Source organism: Manis pentadactyla, chromosome 5, assembly GCF_030020395.1.
Source record: "Manis pentadactyla isolate mManPen7 chromosome 5, mManPen7.hap1, whole genome shotgun sequence".
Lineage (NCBI taxonomy): Eukaryota > Metazoa > Chordata > Mammalia > Pholidota > Manidae > Manis > Manis pentadactyla.
The window spans coordinates 92,250,457-92,278,121 of NC_080023.1; the positions used below are offsets into that span (position 1 = coordinate 92,250,457).

At 36.1% G+C, this 27,665-nt stretch overlaps 1 protein-coding gene and 1 pseudogene across 7 annotated transcripts in view; one reads left to right on the forward strand and one right to left on the reverse strand.

The window, feature by feature from the left end:
* SEC24B (SEC24 homolog B, COPII coat complex component) overlaps nt 1-9,886 on the forward strand; it is a 117,670-nt gene extending 107,784 nt beyond the window's left edge. For 6 of the 7 annotated variants that reach the window (XM_036920895.2, XM_036920896.2, XM_036920897.2 and 3 more), the window contains 9 exons: nt 88-246; nt 942-1,115; nt 1,810-1,920; nt 3,390-3,565; nt 4,164-4,301; nt 5,034-5,138; nt 5,949-6,041; nt 8,677-8,780; nt 9,002-9,886. In XM_036920895.2, the coding sequence (XP_036776790.2) occupies nt 88-246; nt 942-1,115; nt 1,810-1,920; nt 3,390-3,565; nt 4,164-4,301; nt 5,034-5,138; nt 5,949-6,041; nt 8,677-8,780; nt 9,002-9,116 (1,175 nt within the window). In that variant the 3' untranslated portion in view covers nt 9,117-9,886. Of the gene's footprint in view, nt 1-87; nt 247-941; nt 1,116-1,809; nt 1,921-3,389; nt 3,566-4,163; nt 4,302-5,033; nt 5,139-5,948; nt 6,042-8,676; nt 8,781-9,001 lie in introns of those variants that run through there. The other variant, XR_008997818.1, reaches the window with a different exon arrangement.
* A 1,962-nt stretch (nt 9,887-11,848) lies between these two features.
* Nucleotides 11,849-27,665, reverse strand: part of LOC118930075 (N6-adenosine-methyltransferase non-catalytic subunit-like) — a 181,148-nt pseudogene continuing 165,331 nt past the window's right edge.

Sequence of the window (27,665 nt, forward strand, 5' to 3'; positions counted from 1 at the left end):
GCATCATAATATAGAGTCTGTACTACTGTTGGACAAGTAGAATATTATTATTTCTGTTGCTGATACTTTTTATATTTCTCTCTGAAGCTTGCATGTCCAAGTATTCTGCAGGTTGCATCTATTATTATCCATCTTTCCACTATACTCACAATCCTTCACAAGCAGAAAAGTTACAAAAAGACTTAAAGCGATATCTCACAAGAAAAATTGGATTTGAAGCTGTAATGAGAATAAGGTGCACTAAAGGTATGAAATTATAGAAATTATATGCTTTCATCAAAATTAACTTCCTGTGATTACCTATAAAGATCATTCACCATAAAGAACTTTTTGCTTGATTCAGTTAGCTGTAACGTGTTTTAAATATGTATAGGTACTAAATAATCAACACCAATTTTTTAAAGTAATCTGAATAAATGGGCAAAAGTAATATTTTGATTTATTAAGAAGAACTTAAGAAAAGGCCACATTGGAGGTGATTTTAGAAGGAGAATTAGAGGACTAGGAGAGATCTTAAGTGAAAATGGTCAAATGACTAATCTTCACCTTCATAATCATTCAAATAGTCTTCAATTTACATTACCTCTGTTTTCTGTGAATGTTTGTTGGAGAGATTTGGATCCCTCGTTTTAATTCTTAAATGGTGGAACAGTATCCCTCATTTAATTTTGTATGTTTGTCTGACTTCAAATCACATATGGGAAAATTATAAGGTTATCAATACTAATACCAATTTGTGAAATATGTAGCCTTCCTTTTATATAACCTGCATTGGTTTTTTAAATCAGTATTTTAGAACACCTACCCAAACCCCAATCTACTCTCTTGTTATCCTTGTGATTCCGGATCAGAGACTTTTTCTTACTTTGAAAAGTAGCTTTAGCCTGAAGTGAAGATTTTACTGTTACCCCATCTTCTATAACAAGTTTTCTCATCCGTAGGTCTTTCAATGCACACTTTTCATGGAAACTTCTTTGTCCGTTCCACTGATTTGTTATCCCTCGCCAACATCAATCCTGATGCTGGATTTGCAGTACAGCTGTCAATTGAAGAAAGTTTGACAGATACTTCCTTAGTGTGCTTCCAAACAGCCCTACTATATACATCAAGCAAAGGTAATGTTTACAGAAATGGGATACAACCTGCGGCAGTAATTCCCTCTCCTTTCACATGCTGGAGAAAATGGGGGGAAAGAAGGAACATACGGTTTTGAAGTAATGGAATTTGCATTAATCAAATATGTGTTCCATTCTTTTTTAACTCATTTTTTAAATCTCTAAATAATACCTTTTTTGACTCATGGAAGACTTATATTCCTAGAATCATATGTGTCCAGTAAACAGCTCATGTTAAATCCAGCTGTGCCATGCCATCCTTAGCATTATTTCTTGCCCCTACAAAAAATAAAAAATTCTGCAAAGCACTTAAGGCCTGCATTTATTATTTGACAGTCTAAGTTTTTTAACATTTTCCTATGTTGGATATAATTTAAAATGAGTTATATTAAAATAAAAAGTAGAGCCTAATATTCAACTACATACAAAATATTATATATATTGAGTCTATCTTCAGATTTCAAGAGTATTTAATTTTCTTTAAAGCATGTTAATTGTGAAACTTCATTTTTGCACTTCAAAGTCCTGTTAGTGATTAAATCCAATCAAAATAACAACTTGAATATTTAAAAATATTTTAAAATGCTAAAAAAATTTAAAAATCGAAATGAAAAATCATAAAAAAAATATGTCTGCTTTTTTTTTTCTTGGTCTAATGTATTTTGCAGTGACAGTTACTCATCATTTCATTTAGGTGAGCGGAGAATTCGAGTGCATACTCTCTGTTTGCCTGTAGTCATTTCACTAGCAGATGTTTATGCAGGAGTGGATGTACAAGCTGCCATCTGCCTTCTGGCAAACATGGGTGAGTAAAAAAGTGAAGGAGCAGGTGAAATGTACTTTTCTATCCTAAAAACGGAAGCCTTAGCATTTTTACCCTAGAATACCTTATTTAAGAAGTGTATGCTTTACATTTTCATTTACAGCAGTGTGAATTTGACTATTACAATTCTTATTCATTCTTTACTTTAAAAATCTTTTGGAGGGGGTTCATAATCACTAAAAGCTGATAACAGCCCAAATGTCCTTCAGCTGGTGAATGTATGAGCAAACTGTGGTTCATCCATACAATGAAATACAACTCAGCAGCAAAAAGGAATGAACTGTTGATATGTAAACAGACATGATAGCTCTCAAAGGCATTATGCTAAGTGAAAAGAAGCTGGATGCAAAAGCTACCTACCTATATGATTCCACATATATGACATCCTGGAAAAGGAAAGATTATAGGGATGAACAATATAAATCAGTGATTTATCTGAGTTTAGGGCAGGGGAGGATTTTACTGGAAAAGGGGCAGCACAAGTAGATATTTTTGCGTTGATGAAACCATTGTGTATCTTGATTGTGGTAGTAATTACAGGGCTATCTGTGCATTTAATGTAGAGCCACCATAGAACTAAACTCACAAAAGTAAATTTTACCCTATGTAAGTTTAAAAAAATCCTTTGGGGAATTAATATAATGCTGAGTGTTTTGTTTTTAATGAGTTTATCTTTTAGATGATTTAGACATGAAATGAACCTTTTTATTTACCATGTAGTCCTGGAGAAAATAGTCACTATTACTCTTTTTTGGGAAAAATTATATTGACTAAAGGTTCCGAGTGTTTTTATTTTCATTTTATATCTGTATTTCAAATTAATTATACCATTACTGATAGTTTTCAACAGAATTTTATTTTTAATACTTGGGCATATGTATAAAGTGATCTCTATTTTAATAAAATACGTACTTGGAAGAATTAAGTTTCACATTAATATCTGGCTGTTCAGTGTCTGCATGAGAACCTGTGTGCAGTTTGACTCTTTTTTTATTGACATGGGAATGCTTTGTCAAAGAAGATTTTGGAGGATCACCAGGGATAACTCAGATTGCATAATTTACATTGTTGATGAAGAAAAAAATGGTACTTTATACATGTGTCTTCTACTTGGATATTGGAAACATTTCCAGAGCTTTCTCGGAAGTAGATGGATAATATACATTCTCTAATACCAATAGTGGTTAAGTGTTTTTAGACTTAGCAAGATTAAAACAAAAAGGTGCAGAACAATTTAGATTTGTTCTGATTATCAGACTTATCAGATTTAGGTCAGAAAAGTTATGTAATGAGCTGATACTTTTAAAAATGAGGGAGCAGGGGACATATATATTTCTGTCCTCAAAATGTAGTTTTTGTTGATTTCTTAAATAATGCATATAAATTTTATCTGTTATAGCTTTCATTAGGATCTAGTGGTTAAATACATTGTCATTTTGGTTGCTTCCCAGCTGTGGATCGATCTATGTCATCAAATCTCTCAGACGCAAGAGATGCTTTAGTGAATGCTGTGGTGGATTCGCTGTCCGCGTGTGGCGCAGCTGTCTCAAATGCACAGCACTCTGCGTTGGTCGCACCCAGCTCCCTCAAGTTGTTCCCTCTCTATGTTTTGGCCCTTCTCAAACAGGTAGCTTTTTATACAGTTACATTTTATAACGTCTTTTACAATTCTTGATACATAGGTGAAGAGATGAAATCTAGGTTTTCTGGATTTAAAAAAAAAGTATTTAGGTGACTTGCAAGTAACATAGGAAGAGTTTTGAAGAATGGTAAAAGATGAGTGGAAAATGAAGTTACACGAATACGTGATGACTCTTGTGGAAGCATATGCCCTCTTTAATATGTGGGAGCAGCTTGAGTAGTGCTGTTCTGACAGCGCACTCTCAGTGTGTGCTATGGGAAAGGACCTACTGTTAGTTGAACATCTTTCCAAGTCTCAGGCACTGTAATAGGTGTTTTATAGATATATGTATCATCTAATTTAATCCTTATAACAGCCTAGGGAAGTAGTATTTTTCCCTGTTTTTCTTATGATGACAATATAGCTTTGAGAAACTAAGTCACTTGCTCACATGCCTATCTATTAAATGTCAGAGCTGAAAATTGAATGAATGTCTGTCTGATTTGAAGGTCAAGTTCTTTCCATGACTGATGGTATACATCTGTTTAATATTGTAGAGTATATTTGTGTTTTACTTGAAAAACGTTTATCTTTTTTCATTTAGAAAGCATTTAGAACCGGTACAAGCACACGCCTGGATGATCGTGTGTATGCTATGTGTCAGATAAAGTGTCAGCCACTTGTTCATCTAATGAAAATGATTCATCCCAATTTATACAGGATAGACAGATTGACAGATGAGGTATGATCTCTTTTAGAGCCTTTGACATTTTTAAATTTAAATATATTTTAAATATTCTTGATTCTGTAGCGAGGATAGTAATGTATTATTAACATCAGTAAGGATACTAGCTATGTGTTTGATTAGATGATAGAACTATTAGATAATATGTAGGTTATAGAGTTTTAAAAAATAGTTTCATATGGGCAGTAATTCACCATGTGGGTTTGGTTATACTGTTTATTACAAGCAAAGGTATAGGGTGGACGTTTCCATTTATATCTTGTAGATACTGACTGTACTGATGTGATTAGAGTGTATTTTTGATTATATAGTAAATCAAATTTGGTATCCAACAGTATTTTTAATATACAAATATGTGTCTTTTTTTCTTCCTTGTGTTAAAAGTCTTAGTCTTTGGAGTCTTCTATTTTGTTATTAGAGAAATGTAAAAAAGTAGCTTGCTTTGCAGGAAATTTAATAGTCATACTTTTAATACATATTAGTCCCAGAAGGGAAGGATGTGGTTATAATGTTTTATGTATTCATGTTTTTATCTTTTTAATTTGAGTATGTTTAAATGTCATGATTCTACCATCAAGGTGGCAATGTATTTTGTCAGTAATTTTTTGCATCCTACAAATTCATAAGTGTCATCTTTCAGTATTTCATCAAGAGCTAGGGCCATTAGGTTCCAAATTGTAATAATGATAGTAATGTAAGCTTACTTACATTCCATCTTTTTCTTTCCAGGGTGCAATACATGTTAATGACAGAGTTGTACCTCAACCACCTCTTCAAAAACTGTCTGCAGAGAAACTGACAAGAGAAGGTGCTTTCCTTATGGACTGTGGCTCTGTAAGCACTAACAAAGCTTAACAGTGTTCCATCTGGCAAAAGGAAAACCCTTACAGGATCTAGCTACATTATCACTGATCAAGCAGTGAAAGGTGGATTATGAGCTAAGAGGCATTAAATTGGTACCTACACAAGAGGTCAATTTAAACTTTTCTAGATGGACATCATTTTACTGTCATAGATGTAATGAATTTTATTGTGGAGTATTTGCTGTCATAGATTATGTACATTTGGTAAAGGAAGTAAAGAGATAAATTCCTGTCTTGGAGGACTTTAACCATCCAGAATCATAAAATTCAAAGGAACCTCAAGAATTTATGTAGTTCAACTTTTATCCATTGTCTGAAATGCTACTGATGATTAGGAGTCCAGGAGAAGTCACTGGACAGGGTGGTGGAAGGATTTCATATGGTCCAGATGGCTTCATAAATGTTGAGAGCAGAAAAAGGATTTGGATAAGCAACAGTATGGGGGTGGGAAGAGCTCACTAATAGAGTAATTTAAAGTGGATAGGAATGTATCAGTCATTTGTCCTAGTTAAAGTATCATATTCCTATTGGGAAAAAATATATTTTATACGAAGCCTTGAACTTTAAGCAAAGAAGATACGAACTGCTCTAGATTTCTGAAGGTAGATTATTTCCAAATGTAATTGAAATGTAGGTTTTTCCAATTGCAAGTTTTTTACTTTTATGTTTGTTCCTAATTTGAGATAGTGTATTTTACCTCTTTTATGCTTAATAATTTTGAGAATATTAGCTATAGTGGGTTTCTGATTAGAGAGCTTTAATATTTTGTTTTTGTTTTTAGATTTTTTACATTTGGATTGGAAAAAACTGCAACAATAACTTCATACAGGATGTACTTGGGTACCCTAATTTTGCATCAATACCAGAGAAAATGGTCAGTACCTTTTATACAGCTTTAACTTCTTGTGTGCTTGTTTGTTTAAAATTTTTTTTATTAAGTAAAAATTCACATAAGATTCACCATTTTGATCATTTTAAAGTGTACGATTAGTTTTTTACTATATTCACAGTTTTGTACAACCATCACCAGTGTCTAATTTCAGAGTGTTTCCATCACCCCAAAAACAAACCTATGTCTCCCCAATTCTCCCCTCCTGCCTTCCCCTGGCAACCACTAATCTACTCTATCTCTGTGGATTTGCCTGTTCTGGATATTTCATATAAATGGAATCACACAATATATGGCCTTCTATGTTTGGCTTCTTTCACTTGCAGTGTTTTCCAGGTTCATCCATGTTATAGCATGTATCAGTACGTCATTCTCTTTTTATGACTGAATAGTAGTCCATTGTTGTGTGGTTATATCACATTTTGTTTATCTGGCCATCTATTCATGAAAGTTTGGGGTTGTTTCTACTTTTCGGCTGCTGTGGATAGTGTTACTATGAACAGTTTGTGTACAAGCATTTGTGCAAACGTACACATTTAGTCCCTCTTGGGTACATACCAAGGAGTGGCATTGCTGGGTCTGATGGTCAACTCTGTGTTTAACGTTTTGAGGACCTGCCAAAACTGTTTTCCAATAATTCTAACTTGTGATGTAAGTTACTTTGCTGATAATAAACATTTTTTTTAGTTGGCCTTTACTGTGTGTTAACCAATACCAAAGAAAATTTTGAAAACAGTTCTCAAATTGATAGAAAGGCTTACCTTATTCTTGGATATTGTAAATATGTCCTGTCCTGTGAAATTAATATAAAGTAAATGTTATTTTTACCACATTCTGCTGTTTGATTGATTTATGGGTTTTTTTCCTTTGAATTTGACATATCAATCCTAGAGTTCATTTCTAAGACTCAACAAATGAGGAAAATAAGGAAAAGCTTGAAAAGAAAGAATAGTATCAGCTAACAGGAAAAGCATATGAAAAATCAGTCCCACTAAATAAAATAGTAAACTTTATTTTAAAGCTATAGTTATTTAAGCACTGTGATATCGGTCCAGTATATCATTAGTGACAGGATTCAAAAATGGCTCTAATTCATGAAAAAGAGAATGTGGTGTTAAAATTGCATTTCCAATAATTGTGAAAAAAAAAGGAAAATTAGAAAAATAATGCCTTTGTAAGTCAGTGATGCAAAAGACTGATAAATCTGAGAGTATAAAAACAAAGCATTTCTTTATCTGGTGAGGTAAATAAAGCCAAAAGACAACAAAATTGGAAGATCATCTGTAACTAATATGACTGGAAAAGGGCTAATTTCTCTCATATAAAAAGTACTCTCACAAATCTTTAAGGAAAAGACACCCCTGTTCCCTCAAAAAAAAAGGAAAAGAAAAATAGGCAAAGGATTAGCATAGCCAGTTTATAGGGCAAAATAAAGTAGTGGTCATGTGAAACAATGTCAGCTTCACTCATAATTAGGAAAACAAAATAACAGCTTAGCATTTGTTTCATTTATCAGATTGGCAAAGATGTTTATTTGATAATAGACAATAATTGCAGAGGGTATAGATCAACTTGCCTGTCAAATACTACTGATTGGAGTGTGCATTTACATGATCTTTTGGAGGGCCATTTGATAATACTGTTAAAATTAAAATTGCACAATCTATGAAAAGTAAATTATTCTACTAAGAATATGACCTACAGATATATTCAGAGAAGTATGTATATGTGCACACATGCTTGTACTATTAAATAAGTAATATCTCTACATTTATTTTAAAAGAATACAATCTGAAGAGACTAGTATGCCTATGTTCCATTAATATTTTTTTAAATGTGTTTGTATACATAACAGTAGCTATCTACACTTAGAATGTCTAAAATTATCAAAATGTTTTTTTCTTTCTAAAATGTTGAGAGAAATTACAAATATAATTAACCCAAATCTTTCCATTAAAATTTTTTAATATGCCGTGAGCTATTTAGTTTACTGTTATGTTGGCTTTGAAAAAAATTTTTCCCAAAAGTTTTCAGAAAACTCGTATGTGTATGAGTTTTTTATATATGTATAAGAGTAGACTTTAGGTCTTTTAAAAACAGTCTTACATATGGTTTTTAAATATATTTACACATCCATGTGTAATTTACACGTGTACTTTAAAATTCCTTGCCCTTATATTTTAAGGACTGAAGGAAATGCACAATTTTCAGAGAAGGGCTACTATTAGATTAGGTCATAGTGTATAATTGTTAAGTGAATTTTGTACTTAGTGGTAGTCCCCTTCGTTTGAGTATTTCCCTTAGACGAAACATTAAAGTGTAGCACAAACACAGTGATTAATATATCACTGGCAATGTTTTATTGATTAATCCATAAAAAATACAATATTCAGGTAAAATATCAGTGACATATTGTCATTAAACATGTTCCACTGACTTATCCAGGAAAACGTAAACATTCGTTGACAGTTTAAATTTGGTTTATTTGGTCGCTGATGTCGGAGCTGGGAGTGCAGGTCTGCAGCTGGTTGGTGGTGGCAGTGAGCGTCATGATTTAGTTCTAATTCTGTTAAAGTCTATGAGAAAGGAAGTAATTTCCTAGTTACGTTTCTTTTACCAGACACGTCTTCCAGAGCTAGACACACTTGCATCAGAAAGAGCCAGATCCTTCGTAACTTGGCTTAGAGACAACAGACCGTTAAGTGCAATTCTTCATGTGGTAAAGTAAGTACTTCTGTAACTTATTTATGAAAACTGTCTTACCCTGTGCAATCTTTCTGAAATTGCCTGTCTTCAAAGCAAATTTTAAATAATACCAAATTATATGCTAGTAGTAGAATGCTGTTACTTGAATAATATCCCTGTGTATTAGTAATTTTTTAAATGTATAATTATTCTTTTTAGTAATATACATTTTTAGATAAATATTCTTTTCTCTTTTTTAGAGATGAGAGTCCTGCCAAAACGGAATTTTTTCAGCATTTGATTGAAGACAGGACGGAAGCCGCTCTCTCTTACTATGAATTTTTGCTTCACATTCAGCAGCAGATTTGTAAGTGAAGTGGAATAAAGTTGAATAAGAAGAAAAAGGTCCACAACCTAGGTAAAGCATATGTCAGAGATGCACACAGGAAGTTTAAAGTGATGGATTTGTTGTTACAAGACATAGCACGTAACATATAGCACCCTGCCTGAGGCTTTGGCAAAAGGTAAAGGGGAAGAAAGAACCTGACAGATTTTCTTTAGCCTAAATTAATGATTATGATGATGCTGTTTTCACCAAGTATATTTTGAATTGGTTTCTACACATTTCTAGTAGTGCAGCAGTACAGTGCTCTGTTCATTGCAAGCTGGCAAATTTATATAGCTCTGTGGAATGAGATATTGTAATGTAAAACTAGATAAATTCCTTTTTCTTAGAATTAATTTTGGACTTGAATTCTGACAAGAGATGCCCAAAGGCAGTGGTACCATGTCATTTGTTCATATGAATTACTTTTTAACAAGGAATGATTTGTATTCATTAAATGAATTCAATATTTTCCCTGTAAAAACAATAGCGTTTCAGCACATGAACTATAGAAAAAATATATATGTACATAAATGTTACATTTGTAAAGAGAATGTAAAAATGTAACTACAGAATATGAATTGCTAAAAGTGTGCTGCCTTGTCAGATGACAACTTTCTGTCGCAGTTAGAGAATGAGGTTGGCTAATTGCATATTATGAATTGAGTCCACAAAAGAAATACAACTCTTTGTAATTCTGTTAAATCTTTTATGTGAATTTATTTATGATCAGCCTACTAATTAAAAATATTTTGCTTGACAGTATGATTTGGTGTTTTTTGTGGGGTGGAGGGGAGTTGGTAGTATTTTTACATATAGGATATACTGAATTTATTACTTTGAGAAACGCAGTGATTACATTTCAGTTAGTAACATGAATACGTTTTCATTAGTTTGTGGACATTACCAAGTACTTATTCTGTTTGTATTATTCATACACATGCCCCTTTCAAAATAAAAATGTTTATTGACTAGGTGTAATCTTAATTTGTCTTTCTCAGTTAAACTAGGCATTTTTTTCTGCACATTGATAACAAGGAAACTTCTGTAACATATGTGACTATCCTATGTAATTGACCTTAATATTACCAGTTTAAATTTTGAGAGTGGTTTTATTCTGATGAAAAAAATCTCACTCGCTGAAGCTTGTTTACTGTAGAAACTATTCATATTCCATGAAATTTGGAGTAGGATTTTATTTTATACACTATAGAAGTCCCATCAGAAAACTTTGGAAGGAAAAAGACTCTTGATGGGTGTGTTGTGATTTTTACTGCTTTAGTGCTTGGTGGATCTGTTTTCCTAAGATAAAAATTAAAATATTCTTTCATATTCCCTAATGGAAATGAGAGTTTAAATGACTTACCCTAAATGCCATTACTAATTAATGACAGAGCTAATAGTAAAAGCCCGATGTTCTCCCAACCCCCATCTACTCCCATCCCACCGCCACCCCACAGGACTCTACTTGTCCCTATACCATGCCACTCCAGCAAGGAAGGAGCTTACTGAACATTACGAAAAACTGCAGTGCTCTAAGGGCAACTAAATACTGTTATTTTACAACAAAAAGTATCATGTTTCTACTGTGAGAAAGACAAAAATTTTTGTCTTTGGTTATTTTGTTTTTACTTAGTAGATATTTATGAGCACTTACTGCCAGGTTTTTTTAATTGAAGTATAGTTGACATACACTATTATATTGGTTTCAATACAACAGTGATTCAGCAGTTGTCTACATTATTAGATGCTCACCAAAACTAGTGTAGTTCTTTCAGTACAGAATGATGTTACAGAATTTTGACTACAGTATCCCTGTGACTAATTTATATTATGATTAAGTTGCTGTGCCTCTTTATTCCCTTCACTTATTTTGCCCACCCACCCCAAACCCTCCCCCGTGGTAACCATCAGTCACTTCTCAGTGTTGATGAGTCTACTGCTGTTCTGTTCATTTTGTTTTGTTTTGTTGTTAGGCTCCACAAATAAGTGAAATCATGTGGTAGTTGTTTATCTCTGCCTGGCTTATTTCACTGAGCAGGATAGATGCCCTCTAGGTCCGTCGATGTTGTCACAAATGGTAGGATTTCTTTCTGTTTTATGGCTGGGTGATACTCCATTGGGCATATGTACTGTATCTTCTTTACCCATTCATCTATCGATGGACATTTTGGTTGCTTCCATATCTTGGCTATCGTAAATAATGCAACAGTAAACATAGGGGTGCGTATATCCAAACCAGAGAGTTTGTTTTCTTCAGGTAAATTCCTAGGAGTGTAGTGGGTCATACGGTATTTCTATTTTTTGAGGAACTTCCATACTGCTTTCCATAGTGGCTGCACCTATTTGCATTTCCAACAGTGCAGGAGGATCCCCTTTCCTCCATATCCTTACCAACACTTTTTATTTCTTCTCTTTTGGATAGCAGCCATCCTGACTGCTGTGAGGAGATAATCTCATTTTGGTTTTGATTTGCATTTCCCTGATGATTAGTGATGTGGAGCATCTTTTCATGTGCCATCTGTATGTCTTCTTGGGAAAAATGTCTACTCAGATCCTCTGCCTAATTTATAATTGAGTTGTCTTTTTAGTGTTGAGTTCTTTGTATATTATATCTATCATCCTCTTACTGGATGTATCATTTATGAATATATTCTTCCATACAGTATGCTGCCTTTTCCTTTTGTTGATGGTTTCTTCCAGATACTGTTCTAGGAACAAGACAGATAAAACCTCAACACCCTCATGTGAGTGTCAAGGACTGGGTAAGAGACAATACATATATCTGTGTCAGGTGCGATGAATGCTATGAAGAAAAATTAAGCTTGATAGTGAATAAAGAATGTTGTTTTTGATTGTAACTAGGGAAGACCCTTCTGAAAAGGTGACAGTTGAGCAGAGACCTAAAGCCATGTGGCTATCTAGAAGAGCCATTCAAGTAAGGGAACATGCAGTAAGTGAATGTGGAAGTTACTTTCTGATTGCTTGTTTTCTCTGGTAAAAGAAGTACCAGACTTACCAGCTGAGAATGTGGAGAGAGTGTGAGAGGTTGCAAGAAATAGTCACCTAGGAGCTTTAGATACTGAATTTTCAGGCAGCACTGATGGCCCGTCTAGGGATGTGAGTCATGAACTTAATGAGATACCAGTTAACACAGTTGTGCCACATTCAGGTGCTTGGTGGAAAGTTGGATTTAAGCAGTATAGGTACGAGGAGCAGAGAGAATTGAGGATGTATACAAGGGAGCAACTGTCATTTAAGCAAAAGGTGCACGACATGGATGATAGAAAAAAGGTAGTGGGCTTAGTTTGGAGGTTCTGTTGTGGTCAAGGAGCTGTTAAGAGTATGGATACTAGAGGGAATGAGTTGAAAAGATAGGAACTGGTGGTCAGGCTATGGGATGCTTGAAACAGATTGGGAGGAAGTTTAAATATTAGTAATGTCAACATCTAGGATATGTCTGTGGGAGTAGGTTGAGGTGGTGTAAAAGATGACTTGGACGTAAAAGATGACTGGAGGTGAAGTCAGAACTTAGAATCCAGGGTTTTAGATGGATCATTTATTTGGCTATTAAAATTGCTGAGAAAAACAAGTAGTAATGGAGACATAGGGGCTGTAAATAAGGGTGGCTTGGGACCTGCTCTGGTGTGATGGCATGAGCTCAGAGGACCTGGGTTAGGCAAAGAGAAGGAATCTGGATGTCTACAAATGAGAGACAGGGGGATGCCTACCTGAGGTTTGAGATAAAAACAGCCACTTCCTGAGGGGTCTGCAAGGGAGGTAGTGTTTTCAGAAGACAGCCAGGTTTCAGTTAGAGTATGTAGAGACTGACATCAACCGAAGTGTAGGCATGATTAGGATTAATCCTCACAGAGATGCATAACCAATTCTTAATTGCTTCCTTATGGGACGAGTCTCTGGCGATTGGTGTTGGGAGGCAGGAAATGACAGGAGGAAGGAGAATGCTAACCAGGAGTTCTGTGAGCCCCTCTTCAATTAATTGAAAGTGTTGTTTAGGTGGTTCTTACTGTTTACAGTGGGGATGGGATGAGAATTTCCTGGGATAGATAGCTTCTTCAATATCTCATAATCCTCAAATCTGATATTCAGCACCTGAGCAGAGGTTCACCGGAAAGATGTACTTTACAAAGGATTCTAGATGATGTGAAAAACCTCCTAGTTTCCTATTAGAACCACTGTTTAATAGGAACATAAAATTTAATTTGTAGAAATGTTTTTTTACATACTACTTTTAAGGAATACATCTATAGCACAAATGAAGGGCCATCAGTGGAAAAAGAAAGAATTTTATTTTTATTTTTTACTCATACGTTAATGTATATTTGTTGAAAATTATTTGAAAGCTATTTGTATGAATCTGCTGTTGCCAGTTTGTGAGGCTATAAAGTACACAGCAAAGTGCATGTTAGGAGAGGATTTTCTGTAAATGGTTTTTACATTGTGTTCTTCACAACAAGTTTAAGATGTATGACATTTCCTCATCACCAAGTACTTTATTCCCCCAAATCTTTAAATCAGGTGTCTATGTTGTCATGTTGTCACCTTTAGTTTGCTGAGGAATATGAAACTGCTTTGAAGGTAAATCCAAGTTCAATCCATACCAAAGTTTAGCACTTGGGTAATCTGTCCTCATTTGCTTCTTAGGAAGCATGATGAAGACTCATCTGTGGTCACACCTGAGATTATGATGAGCTCTTTCTTTAAGTCTGTCTACTAAGTGCTACACCGCTCTCTCTACCCACCTCTGGGAGCTCCATCTCCCCCTGTCAGATCTAGATTTGGGAGGTGATTTTTGTTTAAAGTCACTCAATTTCTTCTGAGGTCAAATTATATCTGAGTTTATATATGACTTGTTTATTGCTGTTTCAAGAAAATGTTAAAACCCTGACAGAAATTTACCATCTGTCCCAGTTCCACTTTATCACAGCCCCCGAGCAGGTTCCGATTTGCTCTGACAGCAGTGTCAGGATACCCATTACTGTCAGCACTGAAATACTATTTTTTTGCTAAAATCCAAGAGCCTTTCTGATTAGCTGGAATCAATCAGAATAAAGTCAGTCTCAGAAAGTGAAGTTATTTGTACTATTCCATTCTGTTTGGTCACATGCACATGACAGACAAAAGGCAGGATGATTTATTTATCCTGGAACAAAACTAGATAGTGTGCATAACAACAAGGCAGGTTTGCTAAGATAGTTCTGCAGCTTAGAGAAATTAAATCTAAGTGCAAGCTGAAACTGAGTTGTAAACTAAGTCTCCTAACTGAAATTCAAACTACAATAAAGATGATAGGGGGCATTAACAGGGCCAGTGAATTAAAAAATTATCGAGGTGGAAAGCCACCTCTGTGTGTTCCTCCTCAGACGCCCTGAGCTACCTCTTTCTCTTCAGAGGTTAGATCGATTTCTTTCCCGTCCACGGCCAGTAGAAGTTCCACCTCTTCCTTCACCCCTGGGAGCACCACCTTCCCGGTCAGACTTAGATTTGGGGCGAGGTGATTTTGGTCGAAGTCTCTCAATTTCCTCTGTACATCCAGTCAAGTAGGAATTAGGGGGACTGAAGTACGATGCCTATGGTTCCGCACTGTAGTTGCCATTTGTTAGAGGGGGTCCAAGTGTAAGCCAGCCTGAAGGGGGAAAGAAACATTATCATTTTTTTTCTCAATTCTCTCTTATTTGTCCATTAGGACCAATTTCAAATCTTAAAGATGTCCCTATCACCAATATTGATCTTTTTCATAGAATGCAAGACACTTACTTAATCATGGTCATAAAGATTTCTTATGTATTTATCTTATTTTTCTTCCTAGACTGTAACTTTTGTAATATATCTTCCCTGTTGTCTCTATCCATGTTTCACACTCTGTGAGAATAGCACTTAAAAAAAAAAGTATGCAGTACACTGAGTTTTGGCTCAGTGAAAATTTAATTTTACGTAGCCTTCCTACTCGTGGCAATGGTACCAACTTTTACCTGTACTCTCCAATCACAATAACCCAGTTGATAGGTCCTAGAAATCCAACCCCTAACTACCATGCTGCTCCCATTCGTTCCATCTTGCCATTTCCACTACCACCCTTAAATTTCTTTACTTCTTTTATTAGGCCAGTGCCCTACACATGTAACAGATGTACATACATACTGAAATGCTCTCCCAACCTCTCCTCACTCTAAAAGTGAAAAGCCTAAGGCAAAGCTTCTAACATGGTACTTCTCTGAGCAGCCATCTAGCACCTTCCAAAAAGCCCAAGTTCATAAATACGGAATCTAAGGTCTTTTATAATGAAGCTTGAACTAACTTTCCAATCACATTTGTCACTAACGCTTTTCATGACACCTTCATTTGAGTAAACCACTACAAAAAGTGTTTCCATATTAATTTCCACCTCTGAGCCTGTTTTCTTTCTATCCAGTCAACATGATGAAAATTCCACCCTTCAATATCCAACTTAAATATACGTCCTTCATGAAATAAAACTAATTTCTCAGAATTTCCACTGAACATTGTATTTCTATAGGTAAAAAGGTATTTTTGTCAACTATATTACTAGACAACTTTGTTTATAATAAGGATTGTTTCTGACTGATTAAACTGTGTCTGAAATGGGAGGAACCATGGATTATCTGTAAGTGCCCAACAGAGACATGCTTTGGAGTATCCTGGGTGTGCTGATTCTTTTAACTGACACATTTTTGGGGGAGACACTGGAAACGTGTACGGAGTGCACTAAGAGACAAGGGCTGCTTTAGGACAGGTCATATAATCTCCCAAGAATCAGGCTCTTCATCTGAAAAATTCGGTTCAAAATATTCTGCTTCATCATCCTCAAGGTTATTTATTACAATGTTAGATCCATCATAAAATGCAAAATATTTTACTAGGATCACATTCTAAAATGTAGTAGCCATTTCTGCACAATACTTTGTTCATCCTTTTAAAAAATCAGTATCTTACAGTGCATTGATTATAACAGAATTTGTAATATTTGAAGAAAAAACTAACAGATTAATCATTCTGGGTCTTTTTTATATTACCTAGTGGATACCCTGATAAGTAGAGAAGTACCTATTCAGAGTAAAGAGCACATTAACACCTGTGCGGTCTCATCAACAACTCAATTTGTAAGATTCTAACTTGCTCCCTTCTAGTTTTATGGCATGTGTGTGGTATTGTGGGACACAACACACCAACAAGGGGAAAGAAGAAAATTTAAAGATGAAAAATAGCTAATGCTGTCTCTTTCATGCCTTACTGCCTTTTACATACCTAACACATTCAAATCTTTGCACACTAAACTATAAGGGACTCTGCCTCCCCTACACAAATTCTTAATTCCAACAATGTTTTATCATAATTTCTAAAGGTATTTCAAAGAAGCAAGTAAGTTTAAAATAGCCGAGCTTCAGTGTATTTGACACAAATAGCAATTTTTAAACCTTTTAAAGCAACGGCAAGTACCATTAATATACCTTAGACTACCTCCTTGAGGAAGAAGTATATGTGAGGATTCAACCCCCCAAAATGAAGCCTCTTGAGAAGAGCAGACCTCTCTCAATTGTTCCTTTAATTAATATACATGGTTAACCACCAACTATCTATAATTTCCCCAAGCAGATTTTCCTTCCAAAATTGTATTTTACTATATATAGTTAATATGAAAATAACATTTGCAAGAATGGGCAAGAGTAAAGAATCAGATGTAGTTTACAAGAAAAAAATAAAATTTGTGCCTCTAAGACTTTGTTCAACTTGTACAGACAGAAATAGAAGGATATCCTGTATGAAAGGTGTAATGTATAATCTGAAGTGGGTAAAGTGCCACAGCTACACGGATGGAAACCCCACTGAATATTACAGTTATAAATAAAAGTTGGTATCAGGCAAAATCTCTATTTTAGTTGGGGCTTATGTTTATTATGCTTATTCCTATAACCACAGTTAACAATCATCTGTTCTCTCTATTCCTTAGGTTCATCTACTTGTGTTAAAAAACATTAATTAAAATAATGTTTTAAAAACAATGAAATAATTATAAATAATTGCTTCAAGTATAGAAGTATACTTGACATAATACTGAGAAAAATACAAAATGATAACTATAATTATGTAAAGACTTGTGTGCACAGAGGGAGTGGAAATTACTTTGTAAAAGATGAAAATAATTCTTAAAGATAGTCATAATAAATTTTTCCCCTTCAAAATTTTCTTTGTTATTACACTGATTTTTCAATTATTGTTAAGATTACTATCTGTTTGATGTTTGCATTTACTTTTCAAAAGGTTTTCCTTTTCCTTTAAGGTTTTCTACATCCTTTGAACAGCTGTTGCCACTGGAGATTGTTTCCAGATTTGGAGCTATTTCTGGGTAGGACAGGTTAATGATGGAAGAAAAATATGTTCCTTATTTCCTCAAACACTGGAGCCATAATCTTGATATTCAATATATATGGACATACACACTTTCTAAAAAACATACCTGCCAGTGTTTTTATCTAATGATGTTACTTTTCTCGAGCCAGTGAAGAGGAAACATTTGCTTGCCACCAGCTCTACTGCCAAAATATTCTTACTTTGATAAGAAAGCAAAATCATCTACAAATCTTCTAAACAAGATGCTCCTGTATATGTGCAGAAGTTTAAACTCAAAGCTCATTCTATAAATACATATATATGCGTGAACTACATGTATATTAAGAAAAGCTGGTTTACAAAGTTAAGGAAACTAAAATATAAAACCAGAGCATTCCCACCCTTTAAAAATCAATATACTATTTTAATTTAGACTTTAAATAATTCAATGATGAATGCTGCAATCTCTAAGATAACCACTGAAGGAACAAGAAGAGAATATCTAACAAGCTAATTAAAAAGGAAAAATGGAATAAAATAATCCAAAAGAAATGAGAAAAAAAGGAACACTGAACAGGTGGTACTCCAATGTAAAGCAAACTGCACAATGGTCATTTATGCCCAAATACATCAGGACTAGATTAAAAGTAGATTAACTAAACAGTTCAATTAAAAGATAAAGATAAACTGGATGAAAAACCACACATTTGTTCACAAGACATACACCTTAAATGTAAGGATCTGAAAGACTGAAAGTAGAAGGATGGAAATAAACCATATAAACACAAACCAAAAGAAAGCTGGAATGGCTACCCCAGTATCAGATGAAGTAGAAATTAAGGTAAAAATCACTGGCTAAAGAAGGATGTTTCATAATATTAAGAGGGTCATCTACCAGGAAGGAATAAAAATTCTACATTTTATATGCACCTAACAACTGACCTCAAATATAAATAAACTGACAACTAAGCTAAAAGCCCATATCATAAAAGAATTTAACGGACCTTTCTCATGAACAAGTAGTTAAAAGAGCAAACACATGGCTGACATAAACAGCACACAATTAAAAGACATCAAAACCAGCAACAAAATAATACACATTCTTTTCAACTGGACCTGGAGCATTTACCTAACTGGGTCAAAAGGAAACCAACAAATTACAAATGAGTGAAATATTATAGTGTATGTTATTTGACTACAACATTACGCCAACAGGCAATAAAATGATAACTTAAGTAACAGTGCTGAATAAAAAACTGCCTTGAGAAAACACACACTTAAATACAGGGAACATTTTCTCTAAAGCCAATGTATAAATGCCTAATGTACAGCATACACATTTCACATGAAAAAAATATATTGGTAAAGGGACTTCAGTTTTACTTTTCTCTTTATTATTTTACATAATGTTATGAAATTTGAGACAGTCACTTTATACAACTGAAATATTTTCAAGTTATGGTGTTCTTCAAAGCACACCCACAAAGAAATACCTGGTGGGTGGTGGAAGCCAAAGAGGAATGGGTTATATTATACATAAAATTTAGACAACTTTGAAGACTGCTTTTTTTAGAATGAACAACAGAGTTTCTTCTAAATTCTTAGGTACGTTCAAAGCCAACTATTCTACTGTAACTTCTTCAACTTCTCTTACTTTTTATAAATTGCAGACTGTCTAAAACAAACAAGATTCTGGCTCTTCCATCTTTAAACAGTACCGCTGACATGGTAAGGCCAAACACACTGATTTTATGTATTGTGACTAAAGTGATGCAATGTTAAAAGTTACTCTGATGTTTTCTGAGGAAAGTAATAAACAGAATGTACTGATAATTCAACAATACTTTGTAAATAAAAGATGTGCCCTCTCAAAGAAAATCCTATTCCACAATAGCCTAATTATTTTCTACTCCAGTATTTTGAAAATAGTGAATTCACATTACACTGATTTAGCAAGAAGTTAAAATTTTGAAAAAACAACATCACTGTACATGTAAGGAAACAAGATAGGTATTTTAATTGCTAATAAAGGCAAGATCTGTACTTGACAAATGTATGGTCGTTTTCTGCAGGATTATTCAATCATTCATTTATGCATTTCTTCACTCAACACAATATTTACTGAATGATCTGAATACTGGGTAGAAAGGCATAAGACAATCTTTTCCTTCTATGAGACTGCATGCCAGAGAGACTAGCTATAAACATATGCCCAGATGAATCTGTAATTCAGATGATGGGTGGTATGAAGAAAAAGAAAGCAGATTAAGGGGGAAAAGAGTGGCAGTAGGAGGGACTGGAGTGGAAGTTGGCTAGTTTACACAGGGTTGTGAAAAAAGGCCTGTCTGATACTTGAATGAAAGGAGAGAGGACCATGGAAGAATAATGAGACAAAAATAAGCCTGCCATATTTGAAGTACAGCAAGAAGAATTAAACACATCAGAAGAATTTTATTTTACACAGCACTGTGTACTGTTTTTTGACACCTACATGCCAAACAAGCATAAAATTAAAAAATGTTCTTGACCTACCCAGTCAAATTGTACTGTCTCTTCCAAACAGATTAAGGCATCTTCTACCAAGACAAAAATGTTCAATTATATGAAAATTTTCTACAGGTTTTTCTATATTGCCAATTTTGGATTCTTCTGTGACAATCAAGTCAATGTCAACATTACCATGAATGAAGTCCCCATCTGTGCTACGCTTAACAGTTCCTTTGATCCCCATAAGGCAGTGTTCCTGAGTAACAGTGAGAGCAGACCAATGCCTCTTTTTTTTATCAACAGTCATATTCATACCATTTTAGATTTCTACTCTCCCCAATTCCAAAACAGTCTTCATTTCTCTGAATCTTTGGGATATATTTCTATGGGAAAAAACCACATCAGGAAGACCTGGATCTTGGAATGTGGGAAGGTTACAAGGGGAGCAAGACCCAAGAGTATTAAACTTGAAGCCATGTCATTTTAAAATGAGGTCACCATGGACTCTTTTCCTCTGCAACACTTGGTAATAACTTTTCACCAGTAATGGAAACATGGCACTTCCATGGAGTCTTAAAATGTTAGAGGCGGAGCGAACATGGCGGCGCAAGTAGAGCAGTAGACATCTCCCAAAACCATATATATTTTTGAAAATACAACAAATACAACTCTTCCTAAAAGAGACACCAGAAGACACAGGACAACAGCCAGACTACATTCACACCTGCGAGAACCCAGCACCTCATGAAGGGGATAAGATAAAAGACCCGGCCCGGCGGGACCCGAGCGCCCCTCACCCCAGCTCCCGGCGGGAGGAGAGGAGTCGGAGCGCGGAGGGAGAGGGAGCCCAGGACTGCTAAACACCCAGCCCTATACATCTGCACTGAGAACGCAGACACACAGTGCGTGCGTGGGGTGCTGGAAACTAGGGAAACAGGACAGTAAGACCTGTGAGCAGGTCCGCACAGACGGCGCACCTGGGACAAAGAAAAGCAAGTGCTTTTTGAAAGATTTAAAGGGACAGTGACCCCACTGCTGGACGGAAGCGTCCTGGGACACTAAGCCCCACAGCTGGGAATCCCGGGGAACTCTGGGCGCCCTAACCCCCTGGGCAGCAGCACAGCTTGGAGGCCCCTTACGGAGATAAACAGCATCCCTGCCATTTCCCTTCTGACGCGGCTCTGCCATATCAGAGCAGCAGCCTGAGGCAGGACATGCCCATATCAACTGCGGAGCTTAACTCCATAGCGGGCGGGCAAGAATCAGAAGCGCCGTCTGTGCACAGCTGCCCAGCACAAGCCGCTAGAGGTCGCTGTTCTACCAGGAGAGGAAGGCCACAAACCAGCAAGAAGGGATGTTCTCCCAGCCATCATACATGCCAGTTCCACAAACTATCTCTATCGCCATGAAAAGGCAGAAGAATTTGATACAGACCAAAATCACAGAGTCAACCCCTGAGAAGGAGATAGACCTAACCAGTCTTCCTGAAAAAGAATTCAAAATAAAGGTCATAACCATGCTGACGGAGCTGCAGAGATATATACAAGAGCTAAGGGATGACAGACGGAGGGAGATTACAGAAATGAAACAATATATGGAAAGATTTATAAGCAGAATGGATAAGAAGAAAGAGGCCATTGATGGAATAGACATCAGAGAACATGAATGCATAGAAGGTGACGCACAGAGGGATAAAAGGATCCCCAGGAATGAAACAATATTAAGAGAATGGTGTGACCAATCCGAAAGGAACAATATCCGCATTATAGGGGTACCAGAAAAAGAAGAGAGAGAAAAAGGGATAGAAAGAGTGTTTGAAGAAATAATTGCTGAAAACTTCCCCAAACTGGGGGAGGAAATAATCAATCAGACCACGGAAGTACACAGAACTCCCAACAGAAGGAACCCAAGGAGGACAACACCAAGACACATAATAAATAAAATGGCAAAGATCAAGGACAAGCACAGAGTTTTAAAGGAAGCCAGAGAGAGGAAAAAGGTCACCTATAAAGGAAAACACATCAGGCTATCATCAGACTTCTCACAGAAATCTTACAGGCCAAAAGAGAATGGCATGCTATATTTAATGCAATGACACAGAAGGGCCTTGAACCGAGAATACTGTATCCAGTAGGATTATCATTTAAATATGAAGGATGGATTAAACACTTCCCAGACAAGCAAAAGTTGAGGGAATTTGCCTCCCACAAACCACCTCTACAGGGTATTTTAGAGGGACTGCTCTAGATGGGAGCACTCCTCAGACTGAATAGATGTCATCAGAGAAAATAAAATCACAGCAAAGAAAGCAGACCAACCAAATACTAACTAAAGGCAAAAAATAAAATCAACTACACACAAAAGCATTTAAAGGAAACACAAAAGAGCACAGAATAAAACAACCAACATATAAAGAATGGAGGAGGAAGAATAAGAAGGGAAAGAAATAAAGAATCACCAGACAGTGTTTGTAACAGCTCAATAAACGAGTTAAGTTAGACAGTAAGATACTAAAGAAGCTAACCTTGAACCTTTGGATCCCACGAATCTAAAGCCTGCAATGGCAATTAGTACAAATCTTTCAATAGTCCCCCTAAATGTAAATGGACTGAATGCACCAATCAAAATACACAGAGTAATAGAATGGATAAAAAAGGAAGACCAATCTATATGCTCCTTAGAAGAAACTCACCTCAAACCCAAAGACATGCACAGACTAAAAGTTAAGGGATGGAAAAAGATATTTCAAGCAAACAACAGAGAGAAAAAAGCAGGTGTTACACTACTAGTATCAGACAAAATACTTCAAAACAAAGAAAGTAATAAGAGATAAAGAAGGACATTACATAATGATAAGGGCTCACTCCAATAGTAGGATATAACCATTATAAATATATATGCACCCAACAGAGGAGCACCAGCATATGTGAAACAAATACTAAGAGAACTAAAGGAGGAAATAGAATGCAATGCATTCATTTTAAGAGACTTCAACATGCCACTCACTCGAAAGGACAGATCCACCGGACAGAAAATAAGTAAGGACACGAAGGCACTGAACAACACACTAGAACAGATGGACCTAATAGACATCTATAGAACTCTACATCCAAAAGCAACAGGGTATACATTCTTCTCAAGTGCACATGGAACATCCTCCAGAATAGACCACATACTAGGCCACAAAAAGAGCCTCAGTAAATTCCAAAAGATTGAAATTCTACCAACCAACTTTTCAGACTTCAACGGTATAAAACTAGGAATAAATTGTACAAAGAAAACAAAAAGGCCCACAAACACATGGAGGCTTAACAACATGCTCTTAAATAATCAATAGATCAATGAACAAATTAAAATGGAGATCAAGGAATATACAGAAACAAATAACAACAACACAAAGCCCCAACTTCTGTGGGACGCAGTGAAAGCAGTCCTAAGAGGAAAGTACATAGCAATCCAGGTATACCTAAGAAGGAAGAACAATCCCAAATAAATAGTCTAACATCACAATTATCAGAACTGGAAAAAGAAGAACAAATGGGGCCTAAAGTCAGCAGAAGGAGGGACATAATAAACATCAGAGAAGAAATAAACAAAATTGAGAAGAATAAAACAATAGCAAAAATCAGTGAAACCAAAAGCTGGTTCTTTGAGACAATAAACAAAATAGATAAGCCTATAGCCAAACTTATTAAGAGAAAAAGAGAATCAACACACATCAACAGAATCAGAACCAAAAATGGAAAAATCACAACAGACTCCACAGAAATACAAAGAATTATTAGAGAATACTATGAAAACCTATATGCTAACAAGCTGGAAAACCTAAAAGAAATGGACAAGTTCCTAGAAAAATACAACCTTCCAAGACTGACCAAGGAAGAAACACAAAAGTTAAACCAATTACCAGGAAAGAAATTGAAGCGGTAATCAAAAAACTACCCAAGAACAAAACCCCCGGGCCAGATGGATTTACCTCAGAATTTTATCAGACACACAGAGAAGACATAATACCCATTCTTCTTAAAGTTTTCCAAAAAATAGAAGAGGAGGAAGTACTCCCAAACTCATTCTATGAAGCCAACATCAACCTAATATCAAAACCAAGCAAAGACCCCACCAAGAAAGAAAACTACAGACCAATATCACTGATGAACATGGATGCAAAAATACTCAATAAAATATTAGCAGACCGAATTCAAAAATATATCAAAAGGATCATATACCACGACCAAGTGGGATTCATCCCAGGGATGCAAGGATGGAACATTGGAAAATCCATCAACATCATCCACCACATCAACAAAAAGGACAAAAACCACATGATCATCTCCATAGATGCTGAAAAAGCATTTGACAAAATTCAACATCCATTCCTGATAAAAACTCTCAGCAAAATGGGTCTAGAGGGCAAGTATCTCAACATAATAAAAGCCATATATGATAAACCCACAGCTAACATAATACTGAACAGCGAGAAGCTGAAAGGTTTTCCTCTGAGATTGGGAACAAGACAGGGATGCCCACTCTCCCCACTGTTATTTCACATAGTACTGGAGGTCCTAGCCATGGCAATTAGACAAAACAAAGAAATACAAGGAATCCAGATTGGTAAAGAAGAGGTCAAACTGTCACTATTTGCAGATGACATGATATTGTACATAAAAAACCCTAAAGAATCCACTCCAAAACTACTAGAACTGATATTGGAATACAGCAAAGTTGCAGGATACAAAATTAACACACAGAAATCTGTGTCTTTCCTATACACTAACAATGAACCAATAGAAAGAGAAATCAGCAAGACAATTATATTCATAATAGCATCAAAAAGAATAAAATACCTAGGAATAAACCTAACCAAAGAAGTGAAAGACCTATACCCTGAAAACTGACACTCTTAAGAGACATTAAAGAGGACACTAACAAATAGAAACTCATCCAATGCTCTTGGCTAGAAAGAATTAATATAGTCAAAATGGCCATCCTGCCCAAAGCAATATACAGATTTGATGCAATCCCTATCAAATTACCAACAACATTCTTCAATGAACTAGAACAAATAGTTCAAAAATTCATATGGAAATACCAAAGACCCCGAATAGCCAAAGCAATCCTGAGAAGGAAGAATAAAGTGGGGGGGATCTCACTCCCCAACTTCAAGCTCTACTACAAAGCCACAGTAATCAAGAAAATTTGGTATTGGCACAAGAACAGAGCCACAGACCAGTAGAACAGATCAGAGACTCCACACATTAACCCCAACATGTATGGTCAATTAATATACGATAAAGGAGCCATAACATACAATGGGGAAATGACAGTCTCTTCAACAGATGGTGCTGGCAAAACTGGACAGCTACATGTAAGAGAATGAAACTGGATCAGTGTCTAACCCCATACACAAAAGTAAACTTGAAATGGATCAAAGACCTGAATGTAAGTTACGAAACCATAAAACTCTTAGAAAAAAACATAGGCAAAAATCTCTTGGACATAAACATTAGCGACTTCTTCATGAACATATCTCCCCGGGGAAGGAAAACAAAACCATAAATGAACAAGTAGGACTATATCAAGCTGAGAAGCTTCTGTACAGCAAAGGACACCATCAATAGAACAAAAAGGTACCTTACAGTATAGGAGAATATATCTGTAAATGACAGATCTGATAAAGGCTTGACATCCAAAATATATAAAGAGCTCACGCCCCACACAAACAAAAAGCAAATAATCCAATTAAAAAATGGGCAGAGGATCTGAATAGACACTTCTCCAAAGAAATTCAGATGGCCAACAGATATGAAAAGATGCTCCACATCGCTAGTTATCAGAGAAATGCAAATTAAAACCACAATGAGATATCACCTCACATCAGTAAGCATGGCTACCATCCAAAAGACAAAAAACAACAAATGTTGGCAAAGTTGTGAAGAAAGGGGAACCCTCCTACACTGCTGGTGGGAATGTAAATTAGTTCAACCATTGTGGAAAGCACTATGGAGGTTCCTCAAAATGCTCAAAATAGACTTACCATTTGACCCAGGAATTCCACTTCTAGGAATTTACCCTAAGAATGCAGCACTCCAGTTTGAAAAAGACAGATGCACCCCTATGTTTATCACAGCACTATTTACAATAGCCAAGAAATGGAAGCAACCTAAGTGTCCATCAGTAGATGAATGGATAAAGAAGATGTGGTACATAAACACAATGGAATATTATTCGGCCATAAGAAGAAAACAAATCCTACCATTTGCGACAACATGGATGGAGCTAGAGGGTATTATGCTCAGTGATATAAGCCAGGCGGAGAAAGACAAGTACCAAAGGATTTCACTCATATGTGGAGTATAAGAACAAAGAAAAACTGAAGGAACAAAACAGCAGCAGAATCACAAAACCCAAGAATGGACTATCAGTTACCAAAGGGAAAGGGACTAGGGAGAATGAGAGGGTAGGGAGGGATAAGGGTGGGGAAGAAGAAAGGGGCTACAACGATTAGCATGGATAATGTGGGGGGAGGACAGCGGAGGGCTATGCAACACAGAGAAGACAAGTAGTGATTCTACAACAACTTACTACACTGATGGACAGTGACTGTAATGGTGTTTGTGGGGGGGACTTGTTGAAGGGGAGAGCCTAGTAAACATAATGTTCTTCATGTAATTGTAGATTAATGGTAACAAAATAAATTTAAAAAAGAAAAAAATGTTGTTATATGAGGCCTCATATGATCTAAGATCAAAATTATATATGAGGGTAAGCATTTTTATATAGAGAGGGGTTAAAGCCTGGATATACACTTCTCAACACTCAATTTAAGTAAATGTGAAACTCTATCGCGTTCGCTCCTTGTGGCAGTGACGACAGTGATACGTACACAGACCTGGTTCACTTCAGTTCTTTATTGTTGCTCGGAAGGTCGGGAGAAGGTGCGTGAGAAGAAGCAACAGCCGGAGGGAGCGAGTGAGAGGAAGAATGAGAGGAGAGAGACTCTCCTTCTCTTTCCTGCTTACGCCTTATATAAAGGAAGCTGGCCTATGGTGATCAAGATCATGCGTGACCTTTAAGCTGATTGGTAGCATGCCTTCTGCATGAGTTGAGCACGAGCGCGGAAGCATGGGGCAAGCCTATAGGAGCAACTTCCTTATGCTAATGCCACCAAACCAGGAAGGGTGGCGCCCAGGAAGCGGGCGCCATCTTAGGGCGTTGGTCAGCTACAGTGGAAGGGCGGTGTTCAGCCATAGTGGGACTCAGCCTCGGCCGTAGGCCGGCCCCTACAAAACTCAAACCATTTTTTTTGTTTTGTATATTTTTTTTGACCTTCTCTATTTACCTTGGATAGCAGGGGTATGGATTAAATACATTTAATCTCTCACTTGACTCCATAAACCAATAGCAGCAAGGACAGCTTAGGTTGTTCCCTTCAAAAGAACCAGTCCAAGAAATAAATTAGTAAGACCCTCCTACTAGGGCTCCCTAAAGAGTAAAAGACTGAAGGACAGACTGTTAAATCCTGATACTAACAGGGCAGCTGTATGATTCAGAGGTTCTCAGGCATTCTTATGCAGGAAAAAGAAGGAAAGAGAAGAGAAACTTTTCTCTAAGCTGGCCAGCTATGTGTCTGGTTTTCATCTCTTTTTTTGGGCTCAGACAAAAGGCAAAAATCTGGGGGTGGG